Source organism: Diadema antillarum, unplaced genomic scaffold, assembly GCF_040938485.1.
Source record: "Diadema antillarum isolate AM-2024a unplaced genomic scaffold, OU_Dant_1.0 seq00000333_RagTag, whole genome shotgun sequence".
NCBI lineage: Eukaryota > Metazoa > Echinodermata > Echinoidea > Diadematoida > Diadematidae > Diadema > Diadema antillarum.
Window position 1 is genome coordinate 1,238,598 of NW_027271349.1, and position 19,458 is coordinate 1,258,055.

At 36.7% G+C, this 19,458-nt stretch overlaps 1 protein-coding gene across 1 annotated transcript in view; it reads right to left on the bottom strand.

Annotated features, from left to right (window-relative positions):
• Positions 1-19,458, bottom strand: part of LOC139730778 (dedicator of cytokinesis protein 9-like) — a 136,209-nt gene that overhangs the window by 33,995 nt on the left and 82,756 nt on the right. Inside the window, exons 31-36 of the mRNA XM_071641640.1 lie at positions 17,787-17,965; positions 16,852-17,131; positions 11,386-11,436; positions 9,346-9,411; positions 5,194-5,292; positions 450-584 (exon numbers count right to left, since the gene is read on the bottom strand). Of these exons, the coding sequence (XP_071497741.1) occupies positions 450-584; positions 5,194-5,292; positions 9,346-9,411; positions 11,386-11,436; positions 16,852-17,131; positions 17,787-17,965 (810 nt within the window). The remainder of the gene's footprint in view (positions 1-449; positions 585-5,193; positions 5,293-9,345; positions 9,412-11,385; positions 11,437-16,851; positions 17,132-17,786; positions 17,966-19,458) is intronic.

A 19,458-nucleotide genomic window follows, 5' to 3' on the forward strand; every position in this document is an offset into this window, starting at 1 on the left:
CATTTATGTTTACATCACTGTTTACTGCATGGACATGTCTAGCCAGGTGTCTGTCTATATAGGTTCCAAGCTACAAGGGTCAAGCATGTACCTGCCACTGACTGAAATCACATATGTCATATGTGTTGAATTGCTTGCTAAACAGATAATATAACACAGGGTCAAAGGTCATAGGATACTGCTACTCACATGAATATTAACAGAAGAGGCTATGGGACTGGTGGATATACTTAGAAAAATATATATTGGTAGAAATAAATCAAAACAAAAAGAACTTTGTAATGTCGCATCTGTAGAGGGACTTGGCATTTTAAAGCTTTATTGGCTGCAGCTGCAGGGTATAGTAGCTGATTATAAAGCATTAGTTGATGAGAATAAGAAATGGCACCAAATGGTAGTGAGTGAACTCTGGAAGTCAGAGTTCAAAGGTCACAACCACCACCACACACCTGGAAAGTTCCAGGACAAGCGGTTACTAGATCTGCTGGAGCCGGAGGGAGAGGTTGAGGCTGAAGAGAAGCCCGTTGTGGGCGGGGTAATGATGGCCTGTAAGCCACGCAGGAACTGAGCATCGGCTGTTTCACCTACAGTGTATAGGAGGCACAAAGTTGAAGCAACTACATGTACATGATGTATCCATAAAGAGCGCCCTCTCAAGTCACTAGCGCTAATTTCCACTTGACAAATATTTACTAAATTAAATGATAGCTGTGCTTTGGGTGACGATGTATACTAGTACATGTAATACTTAATTCTGAAGCCAGCCCTACAAATCACAAACATTCAAAAGTTGAGCATACATTCACTTCACACATTATGCCTGACAAGGGTATGAGTGCTTTTATTTGCAATGTCTGTATGATCCCCCCTCCCCTTCACATGTTTTTCAGGGTTCTACATTGCCATACACATATTATATATGTAGTGTTATTATATGCATCTATTATATAAATAGAATTTGAAAGAAATCTCAAAATGAAATCTAATTTAATGCATCTGCACACAATTTTAAACTAGGTACTATTCACATTTGATGGTCAGAATTTTCTAAAGTCTAATTTCTTACACTGTATCTAGACATTCCATATTCAAAATCTTTCACTGCAGTCAAATGAAACAATAGCACATATGCACTCATTTACCACATTCATCTTCACTGGAATTGTCTTAAAAAAAAAACCAACAAACAACAAACAATTTTGATCACTGCTAAATTTCAAATAAAGTTAAAATAGTAATATACTTTCCTGTACATGTATGTCAAGAAGATATTACTTTAAGACATGCATATACAAATTATGTGTATATGATTACATCATACTAAACAAGAAAAATCATGCCAATCATGCCAAAATTGAAAGAAAAAACAAAGAATTGATTCAAAAACTATCCATGCAGTTTTAGATAAGCTAATAAAAGCAGGCAAATTCAAGCATTTTTTATTTTTTATTTTTTTTTTTGCAATGGTGAAATAATCTTTATTTCAAAATGAAGGGCTAAATAAAAGATATTTCAGATGATCAATACACTATTGTTCAAGGTCATCTGATTTGCATAAAACACATTTCTGCAGATAGCATGTGCTTCTGGAATACCATTGTTTCAAAGAATTTGTTTGGGAAAAAAAGAAGTTTATGCCATTACATGAATGAAAAGACTATTTATACTTTCACTGAGAAATGAAAGTCTCAGTGCTGATCTGAAATCTACATGATTCATGACATTCGATGGAAACCTCTGAGTAAAAAGCTTGACAGTTTATTTTTTTCTTTGAAATCATGAAAGCGACTATAGAAAAACACGAATAGAGAGTGCAGTCACCAGGGATGCCTTAGTTATCTAATGCAATCACTATCAATCAAGCATTAAGTACATAACGTACATGACACTTTCTCTACATTTCCATGAAGTTTACTCAACTCGACTACTAATTTAAGGATTTGGTTTTCTCTGCACAAACTAAATCAAACCTATCAAGTTTCATCACCTACATCATAAAACTGGCATTACTACTGACTCTCCTAGTGACAATTATGGCTAGAAAATGACACTTTAAGCTTGTGTTGGTTTCCTTTGACGTTTGACTTTTATTGCTACCCTTCCTTAGTACAAGCCCTAAATGATTGAAGCACAATGTTCCTTGACCGTAACTAGTGACCTTTACTGAAGAAACCTGATTTGTCTATCTACAGTTGTATTCCCATCCTGTTCACCAATAATACGACTTTCCTTGTTGAAATGATTGCTTGGAATGACATTTAAGCCAATAACCTGACCTTTCACTTTGGTGATTTTGCTGAAATCTGATTAGTAGATACATACCTCCTACTATAACATATCTCTCCACAAAATTAACTGTATTTTCCCTTAATAATAAGGGTAAAGAGATATTATTAACAGACAGACATGTTGAAAACATTATGCCTCCTTCACCAAGTTGGGTACAGGTATCAAATGAAAATGCAAAGACTGACTGCATTCACCATGGTAAAACAGACAAAGTTTACTCCACCATGAGCTAAGGTTACTCTGATCATTCTGTAAAAAGCCTTGAAAGTTTTGTTGACTTGGTTGGCACAGTACTTCCTAGTAGGCCTACCTCTGTTTCTGATCTCATCTAATCACTCAGAAAGAGAAGAACTAGATAATTCGATAGTAAGCATGATACATTATTTGCTTTATTTGGAAATTCTCTACTACATAAGCAGACTCCACATGAAAAAGGTAATATGTTCAACTTAAGGAAACTTTATCTGGATAAAGACACTACAATCTACCCTCTAAAATGACTTTATCTGGTTCAAGACATTACAATCTACCTGAGTAAAGAAATCAAATTGTCCCCTCTGATTAATTTTTACCTGCATCCAGTCAGAAATTTCCATCTTCAAATACACTTTATGACATTTTGCCATATAGAATGTGTGTGCCTGGTCTTATAATATAAATATTTATGTTGCAACATCTGGACCCAGACCCAAAACTGTCAATTCTATTACCCTCAAAATATGATAATCTACCTTCTAAGGGTCAGAATCTGGATCAAGAACTTACATAAATAATTCTCAGATCCACTACCTTGAATAAATCGAACATTCAGCCTCCAGCTGGATTCAGAAATCATGCTATATCTTTTAGCAGACTCAATTCAATTCAATTCAATTCAATTCAATTCAATTCAATTCAATTCAATCAATTCAATTCAATTCAATTCAATTCAATTCAATTCAATTCAGTTAATTCATTCAATTCAATTTATTTACCTAAAACTGAACCATCCTATTCAAAGGATATTTTATGACATGATAGACTCAAACTCACTAAATCATTATGAGTCTAAGTTGTTTCTCACTTTTGAAACCATTCATCTTGTTTTTATCCATTACTTTACCAAAGATATTTTCTAAGATTTATGGCTTAAATTGGGAAAGCAGCAGCTAGATGCAATGATTGATAGCAGTGTTATTTGGGAAATAACCTTTGCAAGGATACCCCCACCCCCACAAAGTTCAACTTCAAAATTCTTAACCTTTTACACCATAAGACAAAATAAAACTTGATATACCTTGGTACTGATATATGTGACACATGCAAATGTAAAAAAAATATATGATGCATACATTTTTAATTCAAAAAATGAAAAACCTCCTTTTCTAAAAGCTTGCTCATAGATTTATATCTTAGCCTGCTAGTCACAACATATGATAATATATGTAAAGAAGAAATTAGACACCAACAGAATATCATAAACTGAAATTAAAATGTTAGCATGTGAATACTAGTATCCGTTCTGTATGTGTGAAAGCATAAAATTGCAGATTTTGGCAATTAGTAATAATACCACTTGTTTTCATGGATTTAAAAAAATCTAGAGCCATGGAAAATTTAAGCTATGTTTGTGGTCCAGTCATATCTAAATGTCTGTGCATTATCATGCTTTTTACTGTAGAAATACAAAGTAGCTATCAAATATCCATCAAATCAATGCTTGGTCACTGTTGTGAATCAATCATTCTAAATCTGGAGTTACACTTTTTATCACATATTTTATAGGAAGACATTTTGTAAGGAGATACTTCATTCATGTAGTGACTGTTTGAATGTTGGCCAAGTCATCACACAAGGCAATCTCAAAGAATGGTCTGGTCCACTTGATTAGAGTAATACTCATCTATTTTCTAATCGAACAAAATCCATCATGGATATTTTACCATTCACAGAAAATGGTGATTCCTTCATTGAAATCCAAATAATTTATCCCATCTGAACCTTGATTACACATTCATTCAAATCAATGATTTATTTCCATTACCCATCCTTTGTTTAAATTAGCTGTGCAGTGATTGAAACAAAGCGTGTTAGTCACATAAACCTTGATCATGCAGTGTGCCCTTGTCTGCCAGTTTATAGCCATACCTATTCCATGCATAATTCACAAAGAGTACAAATAGCATTGATTTCTTTTTTATTATTTGTGTGTGTGTGCTGACATTTACCTATTCTTGAAGAAAAGAAAAACAAGTGTTAAAAGACTAGATCACCACACACTTCCTTTATGCTCACATAGCATACACACCAGTTATGGTCTCTAAGGTCTGCAAGAATTTGAAATTTCATTTACCAAATTTAGTAAAACAGGTGTTAAGTATCTCTGTCATAATTGCTCTTTGTCAGTAATGCCTTACTAGATATCTAACCTGCATAACTAGAAGAGAGACATTGATAGCAATCTTTTGAGGATGACCTTTCAAACATAAAGATCTTTTGAGGATGACCTTCCAAACATAAAGATCTTTTGAGGATGACCTTTCAAATATAAAGAACTTTTCTCCAAAGGATATAAATAAATACTGCAAGCTAGATTTATTTTGCATATTTATGACTGGAAGAGAAATTCATGGCATTGGTGCATATGGACTAATTTTTCATCTACACCTGTAGATATTCATCACAGCACTTGCATAAGTGCATGAAAACAAACACACAAACAAACAAAGAAAGAAACGCTCACCAATTCTTTATTTTAGCATTTATGGAATAAGTTTGTTCTGGCAGTAATTTTTGTTAAGAAATGCAAGTTTATGAAATAGTGGTGTTAGTATATGTGGTTCCTTATGTAAAAATATCATAAGCAAAGCAATGAAAATTTGGCCTTCAAATTGTCATTTGTGTTTGGTACTACTTTGAACAAACCTCCATAGCTAGAGCTCCAAGAAAGTCTATTACGGTTTCTAGAGGCGGTAGACGTGGAAGAGATTCGTGACAATCTGTTGGTATTGTCTGCTTGTTCCCCTGAAATGGTGATAACATCACAGAAATCAAGCTGAAAAGAGTATTTCAATTATACACAGAGTCAGAGGCAGTGAATAGTATTAAGATGATTTGAGAGGCAGGAGAGAGAGGTTTTCACTGCAGGAAGACTTGGTTGCATTTTTTAGGTCCCTTTCATTTCATGTCATGTCATCTGCTGTAACATATATAAGCTTCATCACTGAGCAAAGTAGAGGCAAGAAGACAAGAAATCACAAGAGAGAGTAAACAATCACACACATGGAAAGTGTTAGTACTCTGGTTATTTGTCAGACAGGAACTGTGTTAAAGCTGATGTCATAATAAACCAAATATTACACACCTTCTGTCACTCTGAGGATGGTGCTAAGAAGCAGATGAAGTCAGTACAAATAGATACACAAAATTCGTGGCACCAAACATATCTCACTAAAAAAAACCCCCAAAAAACAATCCTCATCTGTATTGGAATTCATTCTGAAAATTGGTGTTAAACTTTTGAGATCAATGCAAGATATTTTCCTGAAGGAATTCTCAGCTGTTGATGCTAAAGCCTTCATCAGCTGACTGACCTATCTTCGCATTGATCACATGACAGTGAAAAGCGGTCATAGACTGTCGGAAGTTTGTAGTGCCCCCTGTCTTTGTTGAGAGAGGGTTGGTAGGCCCTGATATAGATTGCTCCCTGGCTTCCCTTTCAAAGTATCGAGGTTCCCGATCCAAAACTTCCTCCCTATCTAGGTCCATGTGGTGGCCTGGAGATTCAATATGGATATGCTGGGAATCTTCAAAGAAAGGTGAAGCTGGGGTGTCCGTGTTCCAGGAATTCTCTCAACAAAGAGGAGGAGAGAGGGCTACAAACTTCAAAAAGTCTATGAGCTGCTCATTAACTGTTACATGATCAAGGTAAAGACGGATCAGTCCGCTGACGAAGGCTGTAGTGTTGAAAGTTGAAAATTTTGCAGATACATAGTGTGTACTGAGATCAAAAGTTTCACACCAATTTCATATCTCACTAATGAGTAGAACCTGTAATATATAAGAAGTGACATACTTTGACTGTGAATATGTGAAATATTTGTTAACTGAATTAAAATGTTTATATGCTATACCTCAAACACAACAACATACTTGTACAACTGGGATAATGACATTTTAAGAACAGTGCTTTTCATATCACCTGCATTAACACAATGCAAACACCATGAGTGTAACGGATTTAAAATCACACTTCATACTCTGCAAGCTCATCATGCAATACCAGATATGTTTCTGGAGACAGATTTCACATTTCCTTATAAACTAGAGTTATCACCTCCATATCAGCTTAATAGTTATTCAATACAAGTGTATAGTATCAGTATGCTGTGACCTCTACACACTGCAAAATGTCATCTGTGTCTTTACTTCACTGGCACCTCCTGCATGACCACAAGAACAACTTTTTTTTTTTCCTAAGGCAATCCACAAGGCCTGATATTAAATGTCTTCATATTACTACACAACCAAAACATTATGGGTCTATGCTTGAAGTGTGTGAGAAAGACAGAAATGCAATTAATGACTTATTGACAAGCCTACTGGATATCTGTCAAACTTGTAGGATTATGCTTAAAGATGACTGCAGTTTACAAATAGGGTTCAGCGAGTGACTTAGAATTTGTTAAAGTCTGGTACTTGGAATGTACTGACTTTAGTTATCGGTACCTGCTCATTTTGGATATGAACTACATGGAACTTCAATATCAAGAAAAACTGTAACAGATTAAAGGAACATACACAGGTTTGACAAACCAACAGACATTGAACCAACTTCACTGCAACATAGAATGTTTAGGGGCTACGTGATATATATCATGCTATTCATGCCACTGGCTGTCCAGCCACAACGTCCATCTGTCTGGTCATCCATCGAGATGTCACATGTCATCTAAAAAACTAGGACATGCTGGGTACACAGAGTTAGTTTACATTGAGGTGGGGAGGGGGGAGCTGGACTTCAGATTCTAGCATGAGAAAACAAGATTTAGATCAGAGATTTTTCTGTCTATCTATCAAAGGGAAACATTTTTGTGGGACTCTCAAACTATAATAGAAAAGAAATGAAGGTGTCATATTATTGACTGAATCACGCAAGCAAAATATGAGCCTTTCTGGTTGTGTGATATCATGCTTCATGCCAAGAACCTGAATCTGAATATATTTATTGTAAAATTTGTGTCCTAGAAGAGGTGAAGTAAAGATGATGATGTTTATCAGGTTTGTTGGCCAACAATGACTTACTGATATCTCTTATAAACTACCCTTGACCACCATAGACCATTAATGGGCCTGAGACCACCTTGGACCACCTTGAATAACAGGAGAATTCTTTTCTGGCTGTGTCTCCATCTAACTTCACCCAGTATTAATCTAGACTATGTACAGTATAGTTACCTTCAATCCCAGGTATACAATGTATGTTCTTCAGAACGGGAGGTGATTAATCACTCAATAATCTAAGTGGTCATATACATTGTATGCATACTCTTGAGTGTAATTGTCATACTATTGTCTACAAGTTAGTACGAATCATAAAGACAATCCTGAGACATTAACACACACACACACACACACAAACACAAATATCAAGTGTTAGTGCACGCCCCTTTTTGCTGAATATCGCTCCTGCAGATACTAAAAGTATGCAATATATGACAATCGACAACTACACAGCAATGCAATGAACTATACCCGCGCCCCAAGGAATGCAATTAGAGTACTATGAATTATACTGATCTACTATGTTGCCCTGACTTAGAAAAAAAAAACACACCCAAAAACCAACAACCATACTTGGAATAGGATATCTAGCACAGGGTAACAATGACAATAGAATCTAATCTATGTACAATGGTACACTGTAAAAAAAAAACTTTTTATTTTTTTTTTTTGATAGCATAAAGACATGTAAGGGCACATGCCTCTTCTTTGCAGGGTAATAAGAGGTGAAACTCTATGAATACTACTAGTGTTCACATTATCAACCAAAAAATATCTTTAATATATATATGTGATAGAGTTGCATTTTCTGGCAGGAATATAAAAGAGTTCTTTCTTGAAGTAGATGGATGCATGGTAAGCCAGTCATACTACATTTGAAAAGAAAGAATTTGAGAAGAATTTGAGAAGTACTAATTCTTTAGCCTTGACCACTACAGGATAAAGAAGATACATGTATGACTGACATGAACACATTCTCATGTGGGGTAGGATGTAACACACTGAGTCTGTTGCATAGACCTGTAACTCTTTTACTAACTACATACTTGTTGTGCTTTCTTCAAGATCACACCCCAAACAGTGAATAGGTGGGGTGAGGGGAAGGCAAGTATGGAGTCACTGTAACAAAAATTTAGACATAGACACTCACTCTAGTGTGTCAATGACTGAAGTACACTTTAGAAGAGTTCAATTCACACTACCCTCACATTATCTGTATGAATGCTATGTCACCCTTTTCTTTTTGTGAATTCTTTAAACTTATATTCTTTTGAAACAATGGCATTTTAAGGTAAACCCTCAAATGAGCTTGGTTGATCTGTTTCATTAGCTGATAGTAATGATTGCCATTGTCAACATACCAAGTTCATTATTAAGACTACTTTTCTTCAATCTTAGGTCCGCTGTTTCTGTTTTTTTTTTCCCACAACAGAATGATATGCTTACTGTATTTAGAATAACTCTTTGAAAGCAATGCCAGCTATTAATTTTTGTGTGTCTCAACTCGGCTTAAGATCAGTTTTAAGCTCAAGCACGCAGACCTAGGCAAGTAAAGCATATTGCAAAGTAGAATGAAAGAAATGCTTTTTCTACCGCTAAATTTCAAACTATGACTCTGTTTTTCATTTTGTCATGGCTAACACAGACTACAACCAGGTAATGTTGTATAGGCCTTCTCTCAGCCTAACTTGAGATATCTTGAGTCCAGATGGGAGGGTCTGTTAGAAGCAGCGTCAGCGGCAAACTAGACAGGTAGACAGAAAACCAAACAAGACAAACAGACAACCAACAAACCTGACGCGCTCATGCGTCTCTGCTGGGCCTCGGGCATGGAAGGGGTGGAAATGGAATGACGCACTCCTGATGGCAGCGATAATAATAAAATAAAAATGTTGGTGTGTAAATAAAGTGTGGCAAGCGTACATACATTGGCGGGAATAAAAAAAAAAGAAAAGAGTCATTGGGAAACAGTGTAAAGCACACAGGGGTGCGTACTTCTTCTCAGGGTCATGTGACACAGGGTCATGTGACACAGAATCATGTGACACAGGGACAGTTCCTTCTCAAAACTTTATCCACATGGAATATTTCCTGCTAAGATATACATCCCATACTATGAAAGATAGAAACATGGTCTGGGTATTCATTCTATTCACACCAGCAGAAAGTAACGTAATGTGCATTCATGTCACATCTGTGTATTTGTGTGTTAATCAGAATACCCTGGTCTGTAGTATTACCACACATAACATTCAGATATGTTATGATTCACTAACACACAACTCACAGAATCATATAGTGAGGAAAGGCTTAAAACAACTGTAATTGAATGTCAATTTAGAGTAATTACATATCATTAAGCCTGAGGCATATTATCAAGATGGAAATATTTGCATCAGTATATAAAATCACATTTTCTATTAGTCTATGAAAAACCCACCATCTTACAGTAGACATACAAACAAGCATACATGCCTATCACTGTATATTTTCACCTTGGCAGTTTTCCCCCTTTTGGTATAATGTACACAGTGTATATGGAATTCATGTATTTACAAAAGTTTGCAGTACCTTAACAAAATTTGATAAAGCTCTGAATTTCTGATAGCAGGGAATATCGCTGTCCAAATATCTTCCATGCTGTCATTCTATAAGAAAGGTACAGCTTTGCTCTGCCATCCACAACAAGTGTTACAAAACCAGAATGATATCACATAATGTTTAGGCCTTCTGAGACTTGATATTTATCAGAGGGGGAAGAGTACTCAGAATGTTCAGGCTGATTTATGCCACACATCCTACTAGTCAAATCATTAGGTCAAACATCACAAAAATATAGGCTGAAAATGATGCTGTCTTGAATCACTGACCACAATTTGGAGAGTGGTATACGTGTGACTATCTCACAGTATCTCACAGCCACTATCTCACCAATCACAATCAAAATTTTCATTTTCCAGTGACTTTCATTTCAAATGTCACTTGTACACATGGATAGGATGTATCCTGTGACTTACATGTAAAGAGTTAAAGAAAAGTGATTTGGGGGGACTGTAAGGGGGAGGGGGATACTGTAAAACAAGAAATGTTCGCGTGCATTTTAATTTCGCGAATTTCGTGAGCACCAAGATTCGCGAAATTAAAATGCACGCGAAATTTCTTATCTACATTATATGCATTGAACGCAAGAGGCAATTCGCGAAAATTTCTTGCCACGAAAAAGGCCGTCGGCTCCAATTCGCGAAAATTTCGTGCCGCGAATATATCATGTTTTACAGTAGGTTGAGATAGGGGTTGGGTCAGGGGTTGGGATATTTTTCTTTGACTGTACTGAGTGTTCGCACTTAAAGCCAGATATACATTTCTTTAACTGAAAATGGGGAAAAAAATTAGGTAAATTCATTGATAAAATACGCTACCTGAATACATGTGAGTCAGAATGCTCTTAAGTATGTAGCTTCTGGGGTGGAGTGAACGATATAAGTATGCCAATAAAAAACTGATACTGGTATTGTTATCACTATACTGAGTATACACAACTATCAAATATGAATTACTCTTACAGATGTCAATACCACTTCACTTCACACAGAGATATAAAATGAAAGAGTAGGTTAATGAGTATTGTGTTCTGCTAGAAAATTCAAAGACACCAGAAAGGAAAGATTGTTCTATACTCAGTATTAGTAATGGATGCTATCAGTTTATTCCCCTGAAGATCAGTCCAGTTGACTGAAGAGATATATTGTAGGACAGAGTGTGGCAGATTGATGCAGAAGTGAGTTAAGATCTTGATAAGAAGCAAATCAAAAGTGATAATATTTGGTTGTATACCAGAATTTCGGACAAAATAACTCGCTTCAGGAACATTTGGAGGCATGTAGGCTGTGACAAAAGACAAGTGGGAAAAATTATGGTAATAATAATAGTGTTGATTATAATTATATGGTGGTGATGGTGATGATGAAAATGATGGTCATGAAAACATCAATGATAGCAATAACATATTATGACAAAAGTGGTGGTCATACTAATGTAATATGTAGACAGCTTTACTTCGTTTATAAGAGGAATGCCATACTGTATATGGTCACACCCTCTTACTAGATGCAGAACATTACATATGAGACTGTACATGCTACAATGGTGTATATACCATGTCTGCAAGAAGCATAGCTGTGGAAACATAAGATTTTCTTGCTCTCAAGATATCCTCAGCCTTTTACTTGGCTATATGAGCCATAAGATACATGATTACATCTTAACTGGCAAATGGGGAAAAACTAAAGTTTCACCTACAGACGGGTAGATATTCTCTAACAAAATAAAAACAAACTTTGTGAAAATACAGTCTCAACATAAAATGATATCCAACAAATTAAAAAAAAAAACTATCAAGAAGCAAAATATGGAAGGCATATCACATACACACATATCAAGCTGACTCAATCAAAGTAACTGATGAGTAAAGCTTGAAAATATGGATAGGGTCTTAAAGGACTATTGGAAGAAATGAGCACATAGCCTGATGACACGCTCTATATGCTTTAGTCTTGTTTTCTTTTATAAGAAAATAATTGGGTTTAGGTTCACAACTCATGATTACATCAAATCTCTATGCATTTTGAAAAAATGAAAGAAAAGAGCAAATCATAGGAACATCTATAGATGAAATTGGACAAAATGACTTTCAGACAAGACAACAGTAAAATCAAAATAGGGAGCTTCATGAATGGAGACCTCTGCAACTAAACTACTCTCCTCCTTTCATATCAAGCTTCAAAAACAAAACAAAAAATACAAAAAGAAAACATTTTTCAGCACAGGACAACATTTGACATTGCATGCACAGAGACTAATTCTTTCCCTGTTACTACCTGACAGTATTAATGGTGTGTCTTTGGAAACTAAATACAGGTGCAAGGAGGAGAGAAAATGAAGAGACCCAAACAGGAATCATCATTAAGAAATAGAAAACAGATTCCCTTCAATTTCTTGTATATCACAAAATCCCTCTTTGAATATTCGAACACATTCCAGTGAAATAAATCAGCATGATTATGTGGATTAAGGGCATTTGTCAGTTAAATGCAAGTATGTAGATATACATATATGTAGACATAATTACACTAAATGTTCCTACTGTGGAAATAACAATGACATTGCAAAGAGTTAAAGAATGAACAACAACACTGCAAGTAATAAATAGCTTGAAAAAAATTGTCAAGATACTGACACTTAAAGATGATGATTTGTTTGATGTACCAATAAAGGAAAGAGCAGAAGTCACTACAGAGTCTTGCCAGACCAACCTATTAAGGCTACTGGAATTATTACGCTCCCATGAAAAGCAATGATATCTAAAATGAGCTTCGGATAATTTTCTGTTAATTTCAACCATATCTGATTTGGTTTGTATCCTAATCTATAGACTGACTTTAAATGAACAATGAAAATATTTTCTATTGCCCATGGGGTTATTTCAATTTTGAAATATGAATCAATACAAAAGAAATTCTGACAATAACATACCTTATAAAAAGAAAATAGATAATAGGCGTTTTCACATCAGCAGGGCCAGCGCAGCGTTTCAAAAGTGTGGGGGCCCACTTCCGGGTTTCATGAGCTAACAAGCAAAAAAAAAAAAAAGGTCCTCAGCTCATCTCTCCCCGTCCACTTCCGGGTTTCTTCAGCTGACAAGCAAAAAAAAAAAAAAAAAAAAGAAAAAAAGAAAAAAAGGTCCTCAGCTCATTCTCTCCCCTCCCATTTCCGGATGTTATAAACAAAAGGTCTTCAGACAAAACACATAACCTTACCGGAGCCATACTTCAAGATCTCGATCTATTTCTTTTTTAGTGCCACTTACATACTTCCGGGTTGAAAAAAGTGTGGGGGCCCGAGCCCCCACGGCCGCACCGGCCCTGATCAGCCCGACGTTTCGAAATAGCACGCTATTTTCTGACTTGGGGAAATTACCCCAATCACAAAATAGCGCGCTATTTGATAATGTGAATACAAATTAGTGCTCTAAGTTTATCGCTCTGATCGAGAAAATTTCTCGAGTCCAACTCGGGAAATTTCTGAAACAGCGGGATAATTTGTGAACTAGCGCGCTATTTGATAATGTGAAATCGCCTAAAGAAATTAGCGCGATGTATCCCAACATGCCTAGCGTGTGTGACCTGAAAGCGCGTGCTCTACTGGTATATCCAACACTGTTCAGCTGTCGAATCAGCTCGAAAAAATTTCGGGCTAATTCTCTTTGGGCTGATGTGAATAGGAAATGAAATAGCGTGCTAATTTGCGATCGCGAAAAATATCTCGAGCTTGCATTTTTATTGGGCTGATGTGAAAACGCCTAATGTTGAGTAGTATAATGACAGGTTCTAGAGAGAACGATAAAAGCTCTTCGGCAAAGGTCTCTGCACAAAGAACTTCTAAGAATGTCTCCACAACACAACCACACATCATTTCTACCACTTTCACTTTCATGAAATCAAGAGCTGCCTCAATTTCTGTCTCCCAGGCAACTCATGCACCAACTGTCTTGTCTGCAAACTCAGAAAGGAATATATTACACAGATACACACGCATGAAAAGCTGGACCTGGCAAGAAGGGGGAGCCAATTGGACAGTGTGTTGTGAAAGTTGAACTGATCATGTCATTTAAGATCATGTGGAACTTTGCTCAAGCACGTCATATCTTTTCCCACCAGAATTTACATGACTGAATTTCACACACACAGTTCCTTACAAACTGACTCATGGATGTTGGTACAGGGTCACGCATACGATGTATCTGAACATATGAATATTCTGACATTTTAACACATGAATGAGAGAATATTGACTTGTATCAAATGAACATGTACACTGTATGACTGTAAGTCTGTGTATTGTAACCAAGAGATCCAGGATTAGCATTCCCGCTCTCAGTACACTTTACCTTCATGGCACTCCAGAAAAGGCAAATCCCTTCAAATACTTGAGATTCGGGGACGACTAAGGGTCCCCTTACACAACATTCCCCTTATTGTAGGTATTTGGGCCCCATCCTAGGAGCCCCCCTCGGGGCACCATCACCATCTGCACTTGTAAACTATAATCCCCCATGATTCTAGTCATGTTTAGTCAAAATTCAGCCACTTGTTTCCCAGAAGAAGATTAAAAAAAAAAATAAGAAAATGACAATTTGCTCCTATTTGAAATATTTGGGCCCCTCCCTGAAGGAACCCCTGGGAGCAGCATCATCATTTGTACAAACTATGATTCCATCCCCATTGATGATTCCCACCGAGTTTGGTCAAAATCTAGCCATCAGTTTTTCAAGTACTAGATGAAAATGTGAAGAAAGTAAGACACATGACAGAACACACGTAATAGATGACAGTGAGTTGTCAAGAGTTCACTCCAGCTATTCATCTCAGTCAGACTTGGAGAATTAGGCCTACTTCCCTTCAGATTTTCAGCACACTTGTTGCATTGAACCTACAGTCGAGCACTAAAATTTCCATCAATACTTCATCACAGCTACAAATAAAAGCAGTGACAATTTCAGAAATGGCTTTATGAACACTGCCTCTATATCAATATGCAGATAATTAAGCCACTTCAAAGCTTGATTTAGATGCTTGCTGTGATTAACTGGGTTGCCTAGCCATTCTTACACTTCCCATCATATAAGTACAGATGTAGATACCCAGCAAATTAGTTAAAGAAGCAGAATAAATACAGCAAAGCTGGCAGGGACAACCATTTGCTATATGTAACACAGTAAACTGATGTTAGTAGGAACCTCACAATTCTCCTCTTGTGAATCACATTGAAAACATGAAGTACAACGTTTACAATGAGAGGGAATTGGCGAGATACAACACTTGCTTTGTGATATACACTGTGTTCTGATGTCAAAATATACTGCAGTAATGACTGTGATATACACTGTGTTTTGATGTCAAAATATACTGCAGTAATGACTGTGATATACATGTAAGAAGAAGAATTTGGTCACCTTCTGTGAATATCGCTGATAATCTAGATGCACCTGTGACATAAAGTTGATGACAAATTCAATTGAATGCAGTTCACAGGGAAGTCAATACATTATACATGAAGTAATCAAGGATCAAACATTTTACAATGTCTCTCCCTGAATACCTCCCAGTCATCTTCTGAAGAGTGCTACCATAAATATTGCATCCTTCCATGTTTGCTTTCTGTTATTCACAGCTGCACTCAAAATTACTGGAACCTTCTCATAGATGGCTTCATGTATAATTGTCATGGACATTTCATTACTTGACTAAGAATGCAATGTTAATATTTTTAATTATGACAATCATTACTGAATGGTGAATCGAGCGTCAACAGACCATCTTGTACAGTCATTGCTAGTATTGGTCAACACACTCTAAATATGACAAAGACCAAGACCAAGGAAGATCACAACACTCTCTGGGTGGCTGATTATTAGTCAAGAAGTAAAGAACAATTTTGGAAGACACTTTGTCACTTTGGTGTGTGTTTAGAGAGATAAAACAATACAAACCGTAAATACTTCACTCTTTAACAAAGATCAAAATTATAGGAAATCCATCACCATCAAAACAAGCATCATCCAATAGCCAATATAGCTAATACAAATAAATGTCACTCAAACATGGCAAATTAAAAGAAACAAATCTACTGTTTTACTAGCATCTACAGCTTCAATCATAAGTCTCAAAGAGGCAAAGCTGGACCACAGCACAACCTTCATGCACATTTCCATCATATGCAAATATTCAATGATATTGTATAATTTCTGTTAAAACAAAATGCACAAAAATTGAGCCATTGATATTATGAGTGTAGTGAAACTACCTTTGACGTAGCTTGTGAATATTGTCATAGCTGCCATTTGAGGCAGTGTCAGCTGGAAAAAGTTCTCAATAATAGTTCAACTGACATAAGATATTCAGATTGATGCTATTTTGGTCAGAAAATATTGGAACATCATCTCCCCTGATTAATTAGGACAAATTTATGACTATTTACTTGCATGAGGTTAGGGGGATTTGTCAAAACAATCAGCAGTCACAGAATGACCTGACATTAGAATAAGTACCAGAGAATAAAGCACTCAAATTGTTTGTAAAGTGGGTCATCTAAATTTTTGACAATCACCAAAAAAAAAAAGAAAGGAAGGATGCATTAAATATGGTTTTGTCTAAACTAATGTCCTCAAGTAGCAGGATAGTTTGTGACAGTCACTCTTTGGGAAGACTACTTTAGAGAATGTCTAAAGGAAGAAAAGCCTACCTCTGCCAGCGATGATATCCAGGATGTTGGAATCTCTCTGAAGAGAACGGCTCTTGGAGCTGGATGACACACTATTACTCCTCTCATGTCCCTGGGTGTGTCCTTGGCTGCTGTCTGTGGAGACTTGAGAGAGAGCTGACATGTCAAAGACATTCTCTCCTCCATTCAGATTGGCTCCTGGACCAATGGTCTGAGGTCCATCCTTGGCCAGGCGTTCCACATTCTCCAGAATAATTGCAATGAGAGGGAGATAGAGGGTGGCGATGCGAGCCTGGTGTTGCTGTGTAGTGGAAGAACAGCAGTCAACAAGTGATGGTGAGTTCTATGGCATCCTCTGATAGTATGGAATTAATCTTTGTCAGTGTGATGTCATGACGACATCCTAACAACTGCTTCATTGACACAATGCACACTTACAGGTACCTTAACAGATCACATAAAAAGTGTTTCATGGCTGGTATGGAAAGCCTGGCTCATCCTGACTGTAAAGTGAGAGTATTGGATCATTAGAGCCTGAGTGACAGTATAGCCATGTGTCATCACGATTCAAATTTCCATGGTTCTCAAAAATTGTCTGGTTGTACATACACTATCACTTTAAGAGTGTAGGGAGTACATGCTTTATGAACAAAAGAAAAAAAAAAAGGAATGAGACAGTGATGTCTGATATTCAGTGACCTCCCAACTATCAATTATGATATATTTTATGTCTTCAAACTGCTTGTTCCACAAGATATTATCTTGTAATGCAAGCATGGCATTAGCAACCTGTATATTTTCACACAAAGTTGCACACTTTGTAGAGTAAAAGTGACAGTGCTACTGAGGAACTTTAGATATCAGAATATTATGAGGCATGAAAACAAATGACAAGCAGGAGTTGATGATCCATCACTATCTTTGACCATTGACTACCAGTAATACAAGACACTGACCTTAGAGTGGTAGCGGTCATCTGCACTGTGTTTGGCCAGGAGATTCCTCAGAACCCTGATACCATGTTGTCTGACCTCAGTGACATCATGAAGTGCTACACCCACTTCCCTCAGCAACAGACCAGTCAGGAAGTGATGCTGGCAGTAGTCTTCTGTCAGACTGTAGTCATACTTCAGGTCTGTGAGTAATATGAAGAGGACACTAACCAATAAATACAGCCAAAACTACCGGCTAGAACTTTCAAGCCACTGATAGACATCTAACTTTTTTTTTTGAACCACTACCTCTTAGGATGAATCTTGCCCTCTCCATTTTCTAGGCAGACCTCCTAGCATAGTACAGAGAAACACTAAAAGTCTTTTTATGGAGAGCAGAGATGACAGAGTAAAGCTATTGGTTTGAATGCCATCATCAAGATGATGTCAAGAATGGGTTTAGTGCCCAGCAATCTCTTTGGTAGTATTCCTCTGATATACAGAACTGGCCTCTGGCAATAATGTCAATGTGTCATTCTATGACACACTTCATCTATTTTTGCTAGAGCTGGACATAACATTGTTTGTTTGTTTGTTTGTTCATTTCCATCTGAGAAGATAGCTGGATAGCCCATATTCAGCTATGCTAAGCTGGTCTTCCATGGGGTCCAGTTGGATGTGAGGTGGGACCACTTCAACAGGTTAAAAACCCTACTCTTTGCGATGAATGACTGAAGCGGGATCTTTTACGTGCATGAGCTGTGACTCTCTCATACACGGGACCTCCATTTTATGTCCTATCCGAGGGACAGAGTGTTTTGCCTCATGCCAGAGGGGACGGTTTGTTTACACACAACACTGCTCAGTCCAGACTCAAGTTTGAACCGGGTACTTAGGATCGTGAGGCAGACGCGCTACCGACTGAGCTAACTCACCGCCTTCTGTTCAACATCGCTTTGGTTATAGGTAAGCATCAAAACTACACTTATAATACACAGTGTCCATTCTTTAGGGACTGGGGACAGCAGTTAGGTGATGAGATAGTTCTAGACAACCCACTTGAAATAAGAGAAGCCAGTAATCTCTACATTCCTCCTACATACTCATTCCATTTCATTGCTAGAGAACAGCTGTGTAGATACAATGTCTTGTTGAAAGACGTACAAATTGTAGAAATATGCATTTGTGAGATTATACACCATTAGACCTCTGATTCTGAGCCAATGACACATGAACTGAAGGGCTAACACTTCAATTCTTGTAAATTCTGGAGAGGGCAGAAAAGAAAGATGTGAAATCCAGTCCCAATGTCATCCCAGTAAAGCAAACAATAATGATCATACAGTGGACTTCCGTTATAACGAAGTCCTCAGGACCGGCAGTTTTCTTTCATTATATCAAAACTTTGTTATAACAAAACAAATTAACAATAAAAATACATAGAGTGGATGATGTTGCAGCCCGAAATTTTACTTTGTTGTATTCAGAATTTTGTTATAACGGTGTTTGGTATAATGGGAGTGGACTGTATTAAATTGTATTCACTTTCACATTGATACATGTCTTCAGTAGTTGCACGATTCAGTAGATGAAAATAATATTAAATTTACTTTTAATACATTTGAAAAAGAAAACTTATCCATAAACTAATGAAGTCTGTTGCTTAAATCAAATCACAGAACTTCTATGCCTCTTT